The sequence below is a fragment of the Guillardia theta genome, assembly GCF_000315625.1.
Source record: "Guillardia theta CCMP2712 unplaced genomic scaffold GUITHscaffold_139, whole genome shotgun sequence".
NCBI lineage: Eukaryota > Cryptophyceae > Pyrenomonadales > Geminigeraceae > Guillardia > Guillardia theta.
The window spans coordinates 47,118-65,497 of NW_005434535.1; the positions used below are offsets into that span (position 1 = coordinate 47,118).

The following is an 18,380-nucleotide window of genomic DNA, read 5'->3' on the forward strand; positions in this document are numbered from 1 at the left end:
CCTTCTCTGCCTGCCTGCCTGCCTGCCTGCCTGCCTGCCTGCCTGCCTGCCTGCCTGCCTGCCTGCCTGCCTGCCTGCCTGCCTGCCTGCCTGCCTGCCTGCCTGCTGTCCTGACATTCTGCTTACCGTGGGACTTCCCGAGATAAGGATGTCACGATGATGTGCAGAGCCACGTGAGGGGCTGCCGGCGCCTCGTCCTTGCGCCTTCATCGCCTCCCTGGCCGGCAGCTGCAGCCATCCTCCTGCTTGCAACCAGATCTGCCCACAGACACAGCCCGTGATGCCCGTCGAGCTGCATGCCAGCTGGGATCCACTTGGACCCTTCATTCGGCCTCGAGAGTCGTTGAAGAATTCTCTCCCCGATGAGAGGTAGAGCGTCTCTGAAATGGTCAGCGACGCTGGGGTCGCAAAGTAACCAGCTCGGCTCGAGCCACAGAACTTGGGGCTGAGAAGGAAGGGAAAGGAGGAGGAGGAGGAGGAGGAGTATGCCGGGTCAAGAGCTGGGAGCGGTTCATCTCCGCAGATCTGGAGGGGAGACTTGAGGAAGCCGTCATCGTGACAGAGAGGGCCGGAAGCAGAAACTGTGACGAGGACGTAGGGCATGGAGCAGTCAGGCGTCTGTTCAAGCAAGAAGGGATCGATCTGCTCTTTCGGTGTCAGCGTCCTCCATGACCGCATCAACTTGGCAAGGTGCTCGATAAGCTCGCTGTGGAAGGTTTTGGAAGATAAGGATCGGAGCGAGGAGGAGGCAGAGGAGGCGGAGGAGGCAGCGGAGGAGGCCATCTGAGACTCTATGTTGTAGTAGATGTCCCCGATGTTCTCAAACACTCCTCTCATCGCCTGCTCCTTGTGCTCCTCGCAGCTGAACGCCAAGAAGTTCCTCCGCATGCGCACCCGCAGGAGGATGTGAATGCATGAGACCAGCAGGTCGCGGACAGCGATGAGGACGAGCAGCCAGGAGCAGGTCACCTCGTATGCTCTCGAAGCTGGAAAGACAGAGTTCAGCAGGCTAGCAGGGAGAGGATGCTGTGAGACAAGGAAAGGTAAGAGAGGGAAGTGTTTCAAGGTAGCAGCGGAGGAAGCAAATTCAGGAAGGTAGGGATACCACTCCTCCGATGAAAGATCAGTTCGACACATCCCCTGGAGATGAGCCAGAGAGCTGCAACAATCATCGCAACCTGCAGGCCGTAGAGCATTTGCTTGTCCCTGTCAGAGCTGTCTGTCAGGAGGAGAACAGCAATGATGGCAGAGGGGAGTTAGGACGAGGTACATGTGAAGGTATCGAGCAATTGGAGCTTGCCTTGTCCTCTCGTTACAAGAATGGAACAGAGTTGTCTTGGTCATCATTGCTGTCCACAGGCCCCATATGATCACTAGGATGACTTCATCGATAATTGTATGCTTCAGCAGCCTGGAAGGAGGAAACGGTCTCAGGAAACTCCTTCACTCCTTTCTTCTGCTCGTTTCCTCGCCCTCCAATCATGCACATCCCCACACTGCCCTTTGCATGCACAGGTCCCTTGATTCAGAACTTTCTTTACAGCTCTCGCAACACTGCGCTCCCCCCTCCTATCTCACCTCTCCTCCAGTAGCATGAAGATAATGACCACAAACAATCCGGCCATGCTCGTTGCAAGGTAGGCCGCCACCTGACTCCACAAGGGTGCCTTGCTGATTCCTCCTGGGCGATCAGCAGGGCGTCAGGTGAAAAGGAGAAGGAAACTAGAGGAAAGACCTTTGACACACGAGGCAGCACTTAAGTACCTACAGAGACATCTGCAATTCGAGCCGCTCGCTCCTCCCCCGTCATCGTTGCCCATCCACGAGGTCGCCACACAGCACAGGCCCACCCACACAGGACCGAAGAAGACAAACACAGCTGCAAGCTGCATGACCTGAGTCAGACCAGGGAGAGGTTTCCTCCTGTTTTGCACCTGGAAGGGGCGGAAGCCCTTCACGAGCAACGAGCGGAGTGGATCCCCAAGGACGTCGCTCAATGATGCTGCGATGAAGAAACAAGCCGCTAGCGCGATCATGGGCGTGACGATCACTGAGACTGAGAGCATCAACGCCTGCCATGAAGGAGAGTCAAGAGGATCTGTCAGAAGGCGATCGGATGTATACCTTCTGGGCAGCAAGAAGATATATTCCTGGGGACTTGTCCTGGCAGATCAGTTTGATCTGCTCGACGCTCCTTTCAATGAACTCTGAGGCGGAGAACCGGGAGATTTGAGAGAGTTTGCTCGCTCGCGACTTCTTCTTGAGAGAATCTGGCAAGCCTTCTTGCCCTCCTGCCGCTTGTCCTATGAAACGCGCATCCCCATCGCTCCTTCTAGACAACGCAAGGGCGTTGGACAGTAAGGATGCCACCACGCATGACCCGCCAGCAGCACAGCTGATGTAGTCAACACGATCGAAGAGACCTGCGACACAGGTTCAGACAGCATGCAAACATTCAAAATCTTGATGAAGCTCGATGTGCAAGATCAGGATGTCAATGTAGCAGTTGAATGAGCGTTCAACTGAATGTTGAATGCTCATTCAACTTCATGCTAGAAAGCAGTACTACCAGATTGCGAAAGCTGCTCCAGCGCTCCGAGGCTAAAGGCAGCGCTGCGCATGCCGCCCGGAGATATGCAAACTCCGAAGGTGTCATCAAGATGTCGAACCTGTTGAGCAGAAACTGTCAGATACATGTTCAGATTTCGTAAGTAGGATCACATCTTGCTTCGCAGCTTCGCACGATTTTGAGCCAGACAGGGGCTTTTTTGAGCCATCCAGCCTCTGTCGTCTTTCTTTGATCCATCTTGACTCACCTTCATATATTTCTTCTTGCGAGTGACAATTCAAACATGACATCTCGATAGAAAATGCACACTTCACAGAGGTATTCAGTAGCGTTGGGTCTGCGACGTCATTTCATGTCCGATGCAAGATGAAATATGATTCATTTCATGAGAATCGTCTTCGATTGCAGGCTTTAACAAAGCAATACATAGATGCAGGCGAACCTGAAGGAAATATCAACAATTCCAATTAAAAAAAACGAACAAAACCATACTGCTCGATTATAAATGTTCACGTTCTATCTTTTGGCTCATGTTAGGCGCACACTTGTCCTGATTTCACCTTTTCTTGTCTATCAAACGTATGCGGAAGCGTGTTTTCGTTTACTTTTTTCACTGCAACACCTTGTCTTTTCTGAACTCCTTCAAATCTCTCCTCTACCATTCCAGAAACAAATTTGTACCTCTGTTTCAAACATGCTTCTTCCATGCTCTAGTTTGGACCGTTTCCTTGTTGTTTTTGCGGTGTATACATTCATCCTTTGGTTTCGATTTTTGATTTCCTTCCTCGAATTTTCTACAGAATCACCCAGTGCATATCTTGAAGTGTGTTTTCCTAGAACATCCCTCATCCTTCGCCATTCGAACCTCGCACACAAACTCAAAGTTTCTCAGCATGTTCGCTTCTTTCTGACTCATCTGCTCGCATCATTTGCTAGTATGATTTGATCTCTTGCTTCGACTTGAAGTCTTTCGCCCCCTCCTTCGCCCCCCCCTCCTCTACTTCCCCTATCTCCTGTTGCATCGCACTTGCCATCGCAAACTCGCGATTAAAACTATACTAAAAATAATAAAAGTCGACTTTTTAGGACAGAACCCCTCCTGAAAATACCCCTACCCCCTCTTCCCCTTCTGCCTTCACCCTAACAACCACCCGTCTTCTACTCCAGGCGTTGCATCGAGCTCATTCGTACCTACCCACCCTCCTGAGTAAAAACACAGGCCCCGATCCTACTGTATCCCTATGACCCCTACCCCAATCTCATACTACCCACCCAAATATGTCACCAATCCACTATGTACTACCCCTACTTGCTCCGAACACTTTGTGTCAAGAACGGGTGGTCCATTTTTCACCCTACCCCACAAACTTGAAATCCTTCCATCCCCTACCCACCCTACCCATTTACATCCACAAATCCGATCAACTCACATAACCCTACCCTATGTTTAATATATTAGAATATGGGAAAGTACCCCTTCTGTCTAGCAACCATCATCGGAATCTGCCCATACAACCCCCACCCCACGGAATAGTCAACCCCAATTCATCGCTATGGTCCTCGAATGACCCTACTACCCCCCTCTCACGAGGCTGTACCCCCTTCGATGTGCTCAAGAGTAGAGGTCTTCAAGCCTTCCATTCACCACCCACCCCCTGATTTCAATGCTCAGCGAGTTGCACCCATCTACCACCCCAGATTTCATTCTCTCTACCACCCCTTGTCCTAGATGAGGACTGCCGTAAGAATCATGATCCTAGGACCCTTCCTCCAGTATGCCGTTACCCCCCACCCCTCTCAAACCACCCCCCACCCCTGTGGTTCCCTTGCAAGCCTTTTCACTACTATACCTCAGGTATCCGACTCGGAGGAAAGGCGGGGACAGGCTCCTCAGTAGGCCTAGTTATTCGGAACCGGGCCGGTGCCAACGGTCAACACTGTAACAGTCCCGGCGCCGCCGCCGGGCCGGGCGCCGCCTTGCGGGGCCGCGTCCCGCCGCCCGGGTGGACCAGCGAGGATCCTGCCATCAGTGCCCTCCCGAGTCCAGGCACTCGGGTGACCATACGGTCTGGCCCGGGACCGGGAAGTCACGGGGCGGGACTCCGTGACCCGGCGCGCCACCGTCGGACTCCGGCAGGCCCCGGGGCCCACTGAGAGGCATACCGTACTGACCGTACTAGCCTACTAGCGGAGCCGCGGTAGCCTGCCGGCGGCCCGGCCGGGCGGCAGTCACGGGGCGGCGCCACTGCTCAGCACTGCATACTAATAACCCTTGAACGGTCATGCGGCTGAGAAGACCTCGGACGAGTCACAGGCCGCACACACGGGCGGTAGCCTTCAAAAGTCCGTACTGAGCGGCGAACTAACCAGACTTGGCAGAGTTGAACTTAGCAAGTTATCCGATCAAAACATTCCATTGAACTGTCCTTCCCGGTGCAGGATCCTCTCTGCATGCTCCACAAACGGATGGTACATCCGCTCCAGGTCCCTCCCAAGCGCCTCCAGCCGCTCCATCCCCTGCTTCGACTTCTGCATCCCCAAGATCGTCTCCCCCTGCTCCCTCCCACCGTCAGTCGCTACAGCAAGCAGCCAGCCTCTCCTGCTCACCGCGAACATGTCGGACTCGAAGTCGTTCATCCAAGTCTTGTAGTCCTTCCCTCCTCTCATGTGCTTTTCAAACAGAGCAGCGGCACTCCCCGGCGGCTCCGCCGAGGTCTCCAGCCCTTCCTTGTCCAGCTGCAGCTTCCCAGTCAGCCTCCCTGCCTCCCTCCTCTCTCTCCTTCCCCCTCCCCCATGCAAGTCTCACCGGCAGCATGTACGTCTTCATCGACCTCACCCGCCCATGGCAGTCGAACTCCTGCTGCTGCACAAACCTCGTCACCACGCAGCCTGTATCCCCGCTGCTCCCTAGATCTCGGATGCGCGTGTAGAGTTTCAGCGGTCGCCCCGGGCTCGTCGCATACAACCAGGTCCCGAACATTACGTAGCACAAGTAGTTGAACTCCGTCGTGATCAGCGACAGCTCCCTGCTCGCGATCCTCGCCAGCGCCTCCTCCGCATGTAGCCCGATGATTTTGCACAGGATATCCGATATGTACACATGCGCCCGCTTCCCCGTAGATGGATGCAGATGCTGCTTGATCACCCCGAAGCTCTGCTGCCGATACAAACTCCTTTCAAGCTCCAGGTCATGCTCCGATGCCGTCTCGCTCTCCATCAGCAGCTTCGCTTGCGGAGCCCGAGCTTTCTTCTCCATCTTGTCCGCCATGATAATCTCGACGGCATGCAGCGCTCGTCGCGTCACCTGCTGCAGGTAAGGAGGAAGCGAGACGAAGATGTTCATCAGCTCCTTGGAGCTGAAGCCGAACTCCCAATGTCGGGCCAGCACTCGGTCCGGCCAGCCCATGGAGTTCATATGCTCGCGCAGCAGGGACGGTCTATCGAAGGAGAGGCTGCGGATCCAGAAGTCGATCGGCCTCTCTACCTGCAGCTCCTGCATGCGAACTGGCCGGCTCGTCGGCAAAGTGTCATCCGATGGGGCATGTACAGCTTCTAGACACCGGCCATCCACAGCCTCGTCCTCCCTTTGTGTCAATGCCAACATGTGCGACGGGATGAACTCGGGATCTTCGTAGGTGCAATTTGCTTCCTTGTGCTGGCGCTTGCAGCGCAAGCACGGGCGACCCTCGTCGCACTTTACCTTTGACCGCCGGCAAGGAATGCAAGCAATCGAGCCCCTCTGCTTGAACTCGCTTGCCTCCCTGACCCTGATGCATTGGTCCGCGATGTCGCTGGCCAAACATCTGGTGGTACACCGTAACATGTCACTCATCGCACATGTGCCGAATCTTAGGATACGAATCCGCCACTGGAAACAAGCATGGAAGAGATAAGAATGCTACACAAGGTCAAGCAGGGCTTGACAAGGCTAGAAATGCTTGTTGTCTACGAAGAAGAGAAGGACTGGACTTGCGAAAGGGGATTTTTCACAACTGTCATGTTTGTGTTGTGATAATGGATAAGAGTGATATCAACATGTGCACACAGCAGCAGAAGCAAGCTAAGCTTCTTTCCACACTCTCACCTCGTGCAAGGTTGGAAGTTATCACACTTACTCCTCGAATCCTTGCATGGCTTGCATGCTAGTCGCGTCCTGGTCATCACCCGGATAGTTCTGCCGTACCATACCATGTCAGACGAGTTTCAGCCTTTGATCTAATATTCTAAGTAGTCGCGGAGCTTCTTGGTTCTGCTGATGCTACTTCGAACTCATCATGACAAAAGCCGATGTACCTGTTTACCTGTCTACTTGTTTACCTGTCTACTTATCTATTGCTCCATCTGTTTACATATCTACATCTTGTCTGTCTCCTCTCCTCTCCTCTCCTCTCCTCTCCTCTCCTCTCCTCTCCTCTCCTCTCCTCTCCTCTCCTCTCCTCTCCTCTCCTCTCCTCTCCTTGCTTCTCCTTTTCCTCTTGCCCTTCATCGCTTGCTCGAACATGTCTTATTGACTGAAACATGTCAGTCCTCAATATCTCAAGACACATTCCCCTTGTAAAGACATACTTACCAGCTTTTTCTTTCAAAAAAAGAAACTCAAAAAAAAAACAAAAAGAACTTTTCAAAAGAACTGATCGTTTGCGTGCTCGTCTGTTTCGGCAGTATCGCTCTCGCATGGGTCTTGCCGTCCTCCTCGCAGGAGCCTTCTACTGCTCTTTGTCCTGATCCTTGTTCCCCTGCTTGTCGTGCATGCCGTCGCTTGCGTGGTTGGAGTAGCGGTTTTCGCTGCTTCCTCCGTTTCCTAGTATTTTATTGAGGCGGGTTTGTAGGGTTTATCCTCCCCTCCTTTGTTTGCTCGGGTTTGCCTTTGCTTCTCATCAGTCATTAAAAGGACAAGATTCGCGATCAGACGGATCCGGGACCCCTTCGTTTCATGTCCTGAAGGAACTGAAGGGAGATGGTAAGAGGGAGGAGAGGAGCGCTGGCGGAAGGAAGGAGGAGGAGGATGGAAGGGAGGAGGAGGAAGCTGACCTGCCGAAAGGCCTCTGTGCCTTCCTTCCTTGCTGCAAGCATCTCCTTTCTGTCCTTTAATGCCTGCGAATCAACTTGGCGTCAGAGCATGGGAAGGGGTAGAGCCCTGGGAGATGAGAGCGGGAAAGGGGCTGAGGGTCAAGAAAGCATGGAAGGTTGACGACAGAGGAAAAGGGGGCATGAAGAGGAGCAGGAGCAACAGGACCTCCTCCTTTGTCTGTCGGATACATCCCCACCATGGGCAGCCCCCGACATGCACATGCGCCGCCCACCTGGAAGGAGAATCAGAAGGGAGCGCACGCGTGAGGGCAGAGTAGAGGAGAGATGAAGGGATTCTGAAGAGAGAGGAAAAGAGCGAGGGGGGGGGGAGAGGAGAGGAGAGGAGAGGAGAGGAGAGGAGAGGAGAGGAGAGGAGAGGAGAGGAGAGGAGAGGAGAGAAGGGAGGGGCAAGCAGGACAAGGCAGATCTAGAAAGAAAGAGGAAACAGAAAGAGCATGTCAGGGAGGGATCACTTCTTATTCGGCAAGAGGGTAACGCCCCTTGGCGCTTTGGACTTGAAGGACTCGAAGACCTTCGCCTGGAGATCAAGACAAGTGAGAACGTGCGGGTCTGGGAGGAAGAGGAGGTGACGGAGAGGACCAGGATGGGATCGAAGCAGCACGCAGGGTCAAGGCAGCGTGCGAACTTTACCTGCATCGCCGAACGGCGATCATGGGGCAAGGAGGAAAGGCGGGTGTTGTGAACCAGCTTGTTCACTCTTGCGAGGGTCTCTGCAAGCCAGCAGCGAGTGAGGAAGGAGATTCAGTCAGTTATTCAGTCAGTCAGTTCAGTCTTCCCCCTACCTTGACTCATTGCAACGTGCTCGCCCATCCCCCTCGTCAAAGATCGCAAAGACTCTCTTATGCGGATCAGAACCTTGAAAGCAGCAGTCATTCCCTCTCAACTCTTGCCCCCGCCCCTTCCCTCCTGTCTCCTGTCCTGATCCAACCACCAACCCGCTCTAGTTCGCCCTCGCAACGCTGGTACTTACCCTGTCATCGTTGGTCTCACTCGCAACCCTCTCGAGCACCGCGATGACATGTCGATTTATCTGCGCACAGACATTGAACATAATCCCTTGAGCTTGCTTCTGTTCTCACCTCGTCGTCGTCCTTCATTGTCTCGTTGATGAAAGGATAGATAATAGGGCGCTGGTCCCAATCCTTGGAAGCTTTCTCCAGGAAGTAAATGACCTGGACAACAATCATCTCATGAATCCTCACAAGGAAGGCAACACGACTCTCAGATCGCATGCGAGTTCTACACTAGGAACCACCCACTGTGAAGCATGTATCCAACACGACAGATGACACATATCAACGAACAAGTGGCAGCAGGAGGGAGGAGGGAGGGGGCGAGTAGTGACGTGGCAAGAGACCTCGTCTAGGAAGAAGATACTGATTGCCCGCTCCTCCACCATAACACAATCCTGCAGCGTGATGACCAGGTGCGGGACGTTGGGGGGGGACAGGAGCGGGCTTCCCCCTGCTTCCAACGCTGCGATCCAGAAAGTGGGCAGAGCATCGTTATCATCCTCCTCCTCTATGCTGCTACAACTCTGCCAACAGTTCGTGACAGTCAACCATGGAAGAAGCCCATCAAACAAGCGAGGCGAGCATAAGATACAAGCTTGTCCAACACATTGACGAGCAAACAGTGTATGCATCTCCCCCATCTACATCGTGCGAGCGTACGAACCTTGTCAGGCAGGCAGGAGGAGGGGGTGTCGAAGAGATGCAGGTGATTGAACCTACTCGTCTTGTTGCTCTCGATGTCTTGTATGATGAAGTCGTACGCATCCTTCTCAGCAAAGATGAACAACTTCACCACCGGCTTCCCGTTCGGTCCCAGCAGCACCGGGCCTTCCATCTTCCTGTCCTCCCTCAATGGCAGCCCCACTTGAAACACGAACTCCCCTCCGTCGTCAAGGTGCCACCAGGTCAGCGCTCCCTTAGCGCTTAGCCGCGTCGCCATGTCGCAGGTATGCCGTGCCCTCCACCCGCCTTCTCCTCCCCCCTCCCCTGCTCCTCCGTCTTCTCCTCCTCCTTCCCGTCCTCCTGTCGGCCCGGCTCCTAGCAGCTCCGGCAGCGGCCACTGAAGAGCCTGAGGGAGCTTGGGGATCCTGGGTGCCCCATCGTCTTCCCTGTGGAACATCTGGAGATTCAGCGGCTTGTCTGAGCTGAGAACCTGTCGGGAAAAAGGGAGAGGAAGGGAGGGAGGGAGGGAGGGAGGGAAAGGGACGGACGGACGGACGGACGGACAGGGATCAGGGGCCATACAGGGATAGGGACAGAGGTTGGAGGAGGAGGGTCATCATCAGAAGCTGCATCGACGCATTGATGGATATTACACCTGCTCGAACGATTCTACCACTCTGAGCTCCTCGTCGTCTGCTAGGATGGTTCCTGCAGCGGGAAGGAGGATTCAACCGACTCTGAACTCCCAGCTACCGGGATGGTTACCTGGCCTTCCCCAACCCGCTACAAACGCGATCTTCGGCCGTGGAAACTTGTTTCTCGTCTCGTCGTTGACCAGGAAGTCTAGGCAGTCTCCTCCCACCTGATCGCAAGCTGCCTTCCCGTACCTAGGATCCACGAGCACCGGCGATCCATCCAGCAGGTGTTGCTTTATCTCCTCCTCGCTCCTGGCCGTCGGGGCGATTTTACATCTCCACCTCTCCGACATCTTGCTGTGATATTGATCTGGTAGCTTCCACTTCTTCAACAGCTCCACCATCCCATACTCCTTCCCTGCCTCCTCTGAAATCCTCACGACCTCCGTCATACTCGCCAATGGGGGGTTGTCACGCAGCTGCTCTACACCCAATGATACAAGACTATGTCGGCTCACGATCAGCAGTGGCAGTACTCCATTGTGGTCTCGCTTCCCCGGCGATTTCCTGCTATCCTAGCCTCGCCGTCACCGTTTTCGCTTGTGTCGCTTTCAATGCTTTACCTCCCCCTCCTTCGTTCCTCCTTCGTCCCCTGCCTCTTCTTGATCTCCTTCCTCTCCTTCCTCTCCTCTCGTGCCGTACTTCCTCGCCTGCTCCTCCTTCCCTCGTCCCGCGCATGGGCAGTCGCAAACAGGTCAGCCGAAACGTTTCGCAGACAGGAATCGCTGCCCCGATGTTTTGACAAAAACTAATAATAGTAGTAGTAAATGATGAAATCATTTTGTGGTAAAAATTGAATATTTCATGAAACTTTTGGGAAATTGTTTGACTTTGTTCAGATTTGGAGAGCAAAACTCTGATAGGCGAGTGACTGCCTTGTTATCAAAGCTTGAAGTTTTCTCAAGTGCAGTCATATGTAATTCATGTCAAGCTCTGACCCTGGCGGAAAATAACAGCCAGAATCAAGAGATCTTTGTTCCTGCCGTGGACCCGGCGTATGGTGGAAAGGAATGCCAGCAAGGGCGGGGAGGGAGGAGCGGGAGGGGAGGAGCAGGAGCAGGAGCAGGAGGACAAAGATGAGTGGATAGAGATGAGGATGATGATGACATAGACGGCTGAAGGAAGTTGAGGAAGAGGAAGGCTTGGAGCGGATGGTATGTTCAAAAGTTTCATTGCGAAGTTGAAAGCAGGATGATTAAAGGAGGCATGAAGATGGTTAGCGGAGAGATTTGAATAGAATACGTGGAGGTGGAAGAAGATGAAGATGTCGTGTTTATCGTACGGTAATGGCAGGACGAGGACTAGTGGTGCGAAACATTGGGCTGCCCTGATGAATGTTTCTCTTCGCCAAGATGATCGACCTGGCGCAATGGGAGGAGAGGGAAGGGAGAAGAGAGAATTGTGCATCTCATTAGTATGAAGATTGAATTAAGGATGAATGCGAGAAAAGTACCGAGAAAGCAGCAGAAATGTACCATGTTGCTGTATCATGATGTTTGCTGTGGTTTGTTGCGGGAGTGACATGGGTCAAGGAGCAGGTAGGCGAGAGAGAGAGAGAGAGAGAGAGAGATGCTGCGAGATAGTAGCAAGTGAGAGGAAGAGAACAATCTACAGTCAGAGTGAGACGAAGAGAGGACGGAAAAGCGCGGGAACAACCCCGCATAAAGGGTTTCATGAACAGAAACAAACTATGTTCTGCTTGCGACCTGACAAACATGATTGGCGGTGAACAGGATGGGGTTGGGCGATACATGGGATGCGGAGGAGCAGGAGGAGCATACGGATCGAGCTCGTCTCATTTCACAGAGGCAGGGCCCTCCAACGCAGTAAGAATTTGCTGATGCTGCGTCGCAAGCTAACAGCTCCATAAGCTCGATCGTGTTGGCAGTCATGCTGTTCCTGGTGGGAACAGGACTGTTGATCGTCTGCATTCTTATCACGACAGGAGCGATTGATGCAGGTTGAAGCATGAGCATGAAAAGGAGGAGGAGGAGGAGGAGGAGCAGCAGCAGCAGCAGCAGCAGCAGTTTTGATGAGTTGTTCAATGCTTATAGATGCTTGCTTGAGTTCTTAGTTTGTCGAGGCTTCCTGTACTTTGAGATCTTATGGGTGTCAGCGAAGTGTCTCGTGTCGGGGAGTTGGTCGGATGTCTCTTTGGACTCTGTTCTCGGGGCAACTTGTACCATGTCTGAACACTGGGAGCTGCTTGCTGATTTCTGCTTGCACGAGATGTGAATCGGTGGAATTTCTGCTTCCTTCTCTGACTTGATCTTGTTGTTTGCCATGCCCTTCTCATTGTTGTGCCTTGCCAGATTATTTCTTCCCCGGTCAAGGATGGAAGCAGCCAGCTTTCACTTTCCTCGCCCTTGGTGAATTTGAATGCAATGTTGACTACCAATCTAACCTCCTCTCCTCTCCTCTCCTCTCCTCTCCTCTCCTCTCCTCTCCTCTCCTCTCCTCTCCTCTCCTCTCCTCTCCTCTCCTCTCCACTCCTCTCCTCTCCTCTCCTCTCCTCTCCTCTCCTTGCCTCTCCCTGTTCCTCGCTCTTCTCATCTCAGGTCTCGTTAGTTTCGTTCCAGGGTTCTACATCGCCCGCATCGCTTTCTACGCATGGCGAGGAGAACCGGGGTTTTCTTTCTCGCAGATCCCATCAGTTCGGATGTGATGTAGGAGCGAAGAGGACGAGTAAAGGGGAGACGGAGGTAGGGAGGAGATGATGATGATGTTGATGATGATGATGATGTGTGACGATGATAAGAGAAGGAGATGAAGGTGCCTGTACTTTGTTTGTCATCGTATGTAAACTAGAAACCATCATGCTTGAAACTGATCTCCCCTTCTTCTCCCTACTCCTTCGCCTCCTCATCTTCCACCACCACCACCTTCTCGAAATTGTCTTACCTCGTCCCCCAACTCAAGCATCTCATTTTCCTCCCTCAATCTTCTACCACTGTACGCTTGTCCTCCCCTCCAGGATTCATCTCCTCCTCCTCCTTCCTCCTCCTCCTCCTCCCTCCTGGAGCAACGACGGCAGAGAACCGGAAGCGTGCAGGGACAAACTCTAGGACGATAAGACGTAGATGAGGAGGAGGAGGAAGAGAGGAGGAGGAGGAGGAAGATGAGGAGGAGGAGGATACATCGGTGGTTTATTTGCCCGGGCAGGGAACATGTCGGGCGCAGGAGCGATAGAGGCGGATGACATGCTGCTTGACGGAGGGAAGGTAGGACATGCTCGAGAAATCTCCAGAGAGTTCGCCCTGAGGGAAAGATGAGGTGGAAGAGGAAGGGGCAAGTGAGCAAGCGTGACGGTGGCCGGGTGGGGGCGGGGGCGAGGGCTCTGTGGGAGCAGGGGAGGAAGGGACAGAGCAGATCAGAGTAGAGTAGGGAGAAAGAGAGGAGGGAGGAGTGGGAGGGAAAGAAAGAGGAAAGAAAGAGAGGGATTTTGACCTGCCGCTTGATCATCTGAATTTCTCCTCCAAGTTGCTTGCAGTAGGCGTTCATCACGTTCACGGTCTCTTGGTTTGCTCCCTTCACGTCTCCTGGAGCGCTTGACGATGACTTGTCAGAGAGCGGGAGAAAGAGGACGAGGAGAGGGCAAGGAGGAGGGCAAGGAGGAGAACGAGAGGACGAGGAGGAGAATGAGGAGGAGAGGAGGAGGAGGAGGAGGAGGATCAGTAGAAAGGGCAAAGAGGACGCGAGGAGAAGAATGAGACAGAGGCTTACTTAGGTGCGGGGTCAAAGAATATTCGAACAGCTTGATCGGTGATGAAGCATCTTTGAAAGTCGTCAACAAGTGTGAACAGGGAAAAAACAAGTTCTCAGCTTGTCAAAGTCACTTCACCTCTTCGTCTCCTCGTCGTACTTGTCGTTGCACGCACAGGGGCCCGCACATCCCCCGTAGAACCTCCGAACTTCCTGCAGAAGCACTAAGTCTCTGCTCCTGCTCCTGCTCCTGCTCCTGCTCCTGCTCCTCCTCCACAAGATAATCCTCTGTTGCATCCTCCCCTCCCCTCACCGCTGCTTTCGTGGGATCATAAAAATATTCTCCCTCCTTCACCTTCCCCATCTTCTTTCCGTTCTCGGAGCCTGCCTGTGCTCATGTCAGTTTCATTCTACCACAACCACGACCTCCTCCTCCGCCTCCTCCTCCTCATTTTCTTCTTCTTCATCATCTTCTTCTCCTTTCCTCCTACTTCAACTCCTCCAATCCTGCGTTCTCGTCTCCTCCTACACTCGCTTCGTTCTCCCTCCACCCGCTCCTCCTCACCTCGATCGCTTCTATCCCGGGACGAGAGCTTGGAGTCTCTTGGCATTTGTACCTGCACGACCCCAGCTCAGCCCGAGGATCTGCAAGAGACCAGCTGGACTCACACAGAAGGTTCAGACCAGAAGTTTCCCGTCCACCTGCTCCCCAGCCACGCGATAGCGTTGTTGTCACCCACCTTGCACCTGGCCGGGTCCTTGAGACCATGAGAGCAGCAGGAGCAGCGAGACAAGAATGTCTGGTAGGAGGTGGAGCAGGAGCAAGAGAAGCGGGGGGAGGAGGAGCAAGGAGAGCCGGAGGAGGACGAGGAGTACGAGGAGGACGAGGAGGACGAGGAGGACGAGGAGGACGAGGAGGACGAGGAGGGGGAAGGGGAAGAGGGGAACGGGGAGAGGGGGGAGGGAGGGTATTTTCGTCCTACATTCCTCCTTTGCAAATTCCATGATCGCATGAAGGAACTTTCGCGAAGTAGCGATCACTCTCAGACGCGCACGTCGGGTTGCAGGTGCTGTTGACTCGTCAGCGAGTAGAGAAGAAGTTGAAGAAGCATGAGGGAGACTCGAAGAGGGGAGGAGGAAGACACAGCAGAGGGAGGAGAGGGCACGGAGGAGGAGAGGGGGGGAGGCGGTGGTGGAGGAGGAAGAGTACGGTATAGGAGAGAAGGGGGCACGGAGCAGGAGCAGGAGCAGGAGCAGGAGCAGGAGCAGGAGCAGGAGCAGGAGCAGGAGCAGGAGCAGCAACAAGGAGCAAGTGGGGCAGGGGAGCAGGAAGGAGGGTAAGGAAGGAGCAGGAGGGCTGGACCTGTAGAAGAACGCGACCTTGTGCCTGTCTTTGACGTCATACCAGAAATTCCCCGAGTCGTCTTGCGAGCCAGCCAGTATCTTCCCTCCTCGCGTGAAGTCAGCGCATGTCACCCAGCGCTCCATGCTGAGGAAGCCAATGGCCAACTTGTCCTCCACTCGGCAACGGTGTCCCTCCTGGTCCAGGAGGTCCTCCTCCGCCGCACACTGTTCTCCTCCCTTCACCAGCACCGGCACCCTCTCGTCCTCAATGATGGTATTCCCCAGACCGATGAGAAACAGGAGCCCCAGCAGGAGGACGGCGATCCTTGAGGACGACTGCTCCTTCAGCTGATCCAGCAGCCAGTCAAGCATGTTGAAGACAGGTCCGCATGGGCCTCTGAAGATGGTCTCCTCCGAGTATGACGATGCTGCCCATCTCCTGTCTTCGTCGCTGACCTCAATGTATCCCGACATGCCTTGCTCGGTCCAGCGCTCTGCCCCTACTTCCTCCTTGACCTAGCTCCTCTCTTCCTGCCCCTTCCTTCTCGCCTGTTCTCCCTTAGTCTTCCCTCCTTCTCCCCTTCCTTTAGCTACTTTCTTCTCAACAGATTTCTGAACAAGAAAGTTGTAAGCAAGATCGCAAGGTTACACAGAAGGAACAAAACGAAGATCCGAGACGGGAGAGCAGCTGAATGTGGAATGTAGTCCATCGAGGAGGGATGAGAAAGAAGGAGGGAGGAGGGAGGAGGGAGGAGGGAGGATGCAAGATGGAACGGAGGTGAAGGGAGGAAGAGGGGGAGAAGGAAGAGTTTTACCAGGTTTCACCAGAATTGTTTTCCCATGGCAACCTAAACGTATTCCGGACCTGAAATCAAACCTGGTAAGATTATCTTCGTATCGTCTCACTGGCTCTTGCTCTCCTCCTCTGTGTACTGCTTTTGTCTTGTAGTGTAGTCCTTCTTGTCTTGTCTCCTCCTCTCCCCGCTCTCTCTCTCCCCCCCCACCCGCCCCCCCTTCCTGCTCTATTCTACAACTCTCACTCCTCTCTCCTCCCTCCTCCCTCCTCTCTCCTCTCTCCTCTCCTACCCCCCCGCGAACATTTTCGACACGTCCACGCATTCCCATGTGAGTAGGTCAAATTCCCTGATCCCACAAGAATTTGATTACCACCCCTTCCTTTGAGTTGCAAGCACGTAGAAAATAACCCGGTACTAGGGATTTAAAAAGTACCCCTACCCCCTATTGATACTTGATGCCCAGATTAGGATGTCCGCCAACAACATGCAGCAGTCGCAGCAGCATGGAATGAACAAGATGTCGCAATGAGAAAAGATACCGAAGGATATGGAGCAGTAGAGATGTGAGATCATACGTGAGTATGATTATGAGATCATGTAAGAGTATGATACGAGATCATGTACAAGTAAGATATGAGATCATGTATAAGTATGATTCTAGATCATGTACAAGTAAGGTGCAATCTTGTGTGTTAGTTTGTTTGTTCGCCGTGACTGACACATGTCCATCCCGAGGGTTCAGTCCTCATCAATGTGATGATGATTTGATGTGATGGATGCTTCATTCCTGTGACATGTGAACTTAATCACATTAGAAAATTTGTCGTGCATTCACTTCCAGTGCACATCTTGCAGCAATGAGTCGGATGACTGGTGGAAATCTCAAGAGGCGAGTAGCAAGAATGTAGCATGAGACAACCTGTAATGTTGTTCAACAGTGTAAAATGAGGTATGTATGTACGATAACACAGAGATCGCCTCGAACACCTAGATCAAAGAAAGACCAAGAAACTAACATGAAACAATCCCAGCAAAAAGAAAAAAAACATTCCTGCCCATCGCTTTAATCCACTTCAGTTTGTTTCGGCATGAAGCGAACGGCGAGCACGCCTCTGAACCACTCATCGCGGCACGGGGATCCATCGATCAGCTCCAGGATGCCGGTTCCATGTCGCTTCCCATCCTTCCAGTCACCCACGAACGTGCTGCCGTCCTTGGCTGACTTGTACACTCCTCGACCATTGGGCTTGTCCTCGAACCATTCACCAGTGAACTCGTCGCCGTTGACATGCACTAAAGTCCCCGAGCCCTCCCGCTGCCCGTACTTGAACTCTCCCGTGTAGATCCCGTTCCCATGTGCGTTGTACACTCCTTTGCCATGAACCAGGTCCTTGTCCCACTCCCCATCGTAGGTGTCGAGGTTGGCAAAGGTGTACATACCGCGCCCCTGCCTCCTCCCTCTCTCCCACTCTCCCATGTAGTGACCGCCGTCAGCATAGAACGCCTCTCCCTCTCCTTCGCTGTATCCCTGCGACCACTGCCCACTGTATCGCTCACCGTTGGGGTATGTGATGATCCCCTCCCCATGCCTCAGGTCATTCACCCAGTCTCCCTGGTACACCGACCCATCCTTGTACACGTACACACCCTTCCCGTCCCTCCTGTCGCCGAAGAACTCTCCCTCGTACCTGCTCCCGTCTGAGAGCAAGCACTTTCCTGCTCCGCACTTGACTCCCTTGTCCCAGAACCCTACATACTTCCCTCCATCAGCATAGGTCATGGTCCCATAACCCTGTTTCAGGTCAAAGCTCCATGCTCCGTCATACTTGTCGCCGTTGGGATAGGTTTCTACCCCCTGCCCTGATCGCTGCCCGTCTTCCCAGTTCCCGATGTACTCAACTCCATTGGCATGAACATACTTGCCAAATCCCTGCCGCTTGTCCTGGTGGTAATTGCCGTTGACGTAGGCGTCTCCATTCGCAAACACGTACGTTCCAACCCCGTGCTTCTTGTTATTCTTCCACTCACCTTCATACTCCTCTGACTCGGTGAACACCTGTCTCCCCCTCCCGTCCTTCATCCCATTCTTCCACTCTCCCTCGTAGTTGGATCCATCAGGGTAGACTATCGTCCCTTGCCCCTCAGGAAGACCCTGCCTGTTAACCTCTCCCTCGTACCTCACACCGTTGGGGAACTCGTAGACTCGATTCATGGTGTTGGTCTGCGCTCACACTTTCAGCACAAGACAGACATGGCAATCTCGCTGCATCTTGCTACCAGCACCAATTTACCATGGAATCATACCGCAGGAAACAAAACTTGTTATGCAAAGTGCATGTTTGAGGAAAAATCTCTTTTCTCCTCTCGTTTTTCTCCTGTCTACTTGGGCATACATTGAAACCTTTGTGCTCGTCTTCATGATGATTCTTTCCCTCTTCCCCGTCTTTACTGACCACATGGATTCCCCTCAAAGTTTACACCTCCCTCTCCTACTCTCGCTCCCCCA

The 18,380-nt window shown here is 53.5% G+C and overlaps 6 protein-coding genes across 6 annotated transcripts; 1 reads left to right on the forward strand and 5 right to left on the reverse strand.

Annotated features, from left to right (window-relative positions):
- Positions 1–2,036: 2,036 nt before the first annotated feature.
- On the reverse strand, positions 2,037–3,013 carry GUITHDRAFT_155645 (hypothetical protein). The gene is made up of 4 exons (XM_005821669.1): positions 2,722–3,013; positions 2,570–2,669; positions 2,126–2,522; positions 2,037–2,072 (listed from the first exon to the last, which is right to left on the reverse strand). The coding sequence occupies exons 1-3, from the start codon at positions 2,857–2,859 to the stop codon at positions 2,437–2,439; spliced, it is 324 nt and encodes a 107-aa protein (XP_005821726.1). The 5' UTR covers positions 2,860–3,013; the 3' UTR covers positions 2,037–2,072; positions 2,126–2,436.
- Positions 3,014–4,972: 1,959 nt separating this feature from the next.
- Positions 4,973–6,392, reverse strand: GUITHDRAFT_119057 (hypothetical protein; the record flags this gene model as incomplete). The annotated part of the gene is made up of 3 exons (XM_005821670.1): positions 4,973–5,122; positions 5,177–5,305; positions 5,376–6,392. 3 exons carry the CDS (start codon positions 6,390–6,392, stop codon positions 4,973–4,975), a joined length of 1,296 nt encoding a protein of 431 aa, XP_005821727.1.
- Positions 6,393–7,474: 1,082 nt separating this feature from the next.
- On the reverse strand, positions 7,475–10,423 carry GUITHDRAFT_146966 (hypothetical protein; the record flags this gene model as incomplete). Its single annotated transcript, XM_005821671.1, has 11 exons — positions 7,475–7,516; positions 7,601–7,663; positions 7,806–7,872; positions 8,172–8,370; positions 8,443–8,515; positions 8,631–8,690; positions 8,740–8,832; positions 9,018–9,197; positions 9,338–9,826; positions 9,992–10,044; positions 10,102–10,423. 11 exons carry the CDS (start codon positions 10,421–10,423, stop codon positions 7,475–7,477), a joined length of 1,641 nt encoding a protein of 546 aa, XP_005821728.1.
- Positions 10,424–11,762: 1,339 nt separating this feature from the next.
- Positions 11,763–12,854, forward strand: GUITHDRAFT_155646 (hypothetical protein; the record flags this gene model as incomplete). The annotated part of the gene is made up of 4 exons (XM_005821672.1): positions 11,763–11,857; positions 11,903–11,988; positions 12,341–12,400; positions 12,590–12,854. The coding sequence occupies 4 exons, from the start codon at positions 11,766–11,768 to the stop codon at positions 12,694–12,696; spliced, it is 345 nt and encodes a 114-aa protein (XP_005821729.1). The 3' UTR covers positions 12,697–12,854.
- Positions 12,855–13,177: 323 nt separating this feature from the next.
- GUITHDRAFT_119059 (hypothetical protein) lies at positions 13,178–15,551 on the reverse strand (the record flags this gene model as incomplete). Its single annotated transcript, XM_005821673.1, has 8 exons — positions 13,178–13,288; positions 13,479–13,578; positions 13,755–13,805; positions 13,873–13,946; positions 14,047–14,121; positions 14,299–14,350; positions 14,403–14,480; positions 15,097–15,551. The coding sequence occupies 8 exons, from the start codon at positions 15,549–15,551 to the stop codon at positions 13,178–13,180; spliced, it is 996 nt and encodes a 331-aa protein (XP_005821730.1).
- A 1,374-nt stretch (positions 15,552–16,925) lies between these two features.
- Positions 16,926–18,086, reverse strand: GUITHDRAFT_90384 (hypothetical protein; the record flags this gene model as incomplete). The annotated part of the gene is made up of 2 exons (XM_005821674.1): positions 16,926–17,535; positions 17,866–18,086. 2 exons carry the CDS (start codon positions 18,084–18,086, stop codon positions 16,938–16,940), a joined length of 819 nt encoding a protein of 272 aa, XP_005821731.1. The 3' UTR covers positions 16,926–16,937.
- Between the last annotated feature and the right edge of the window lie 294 nt (positions 18,087–18,380).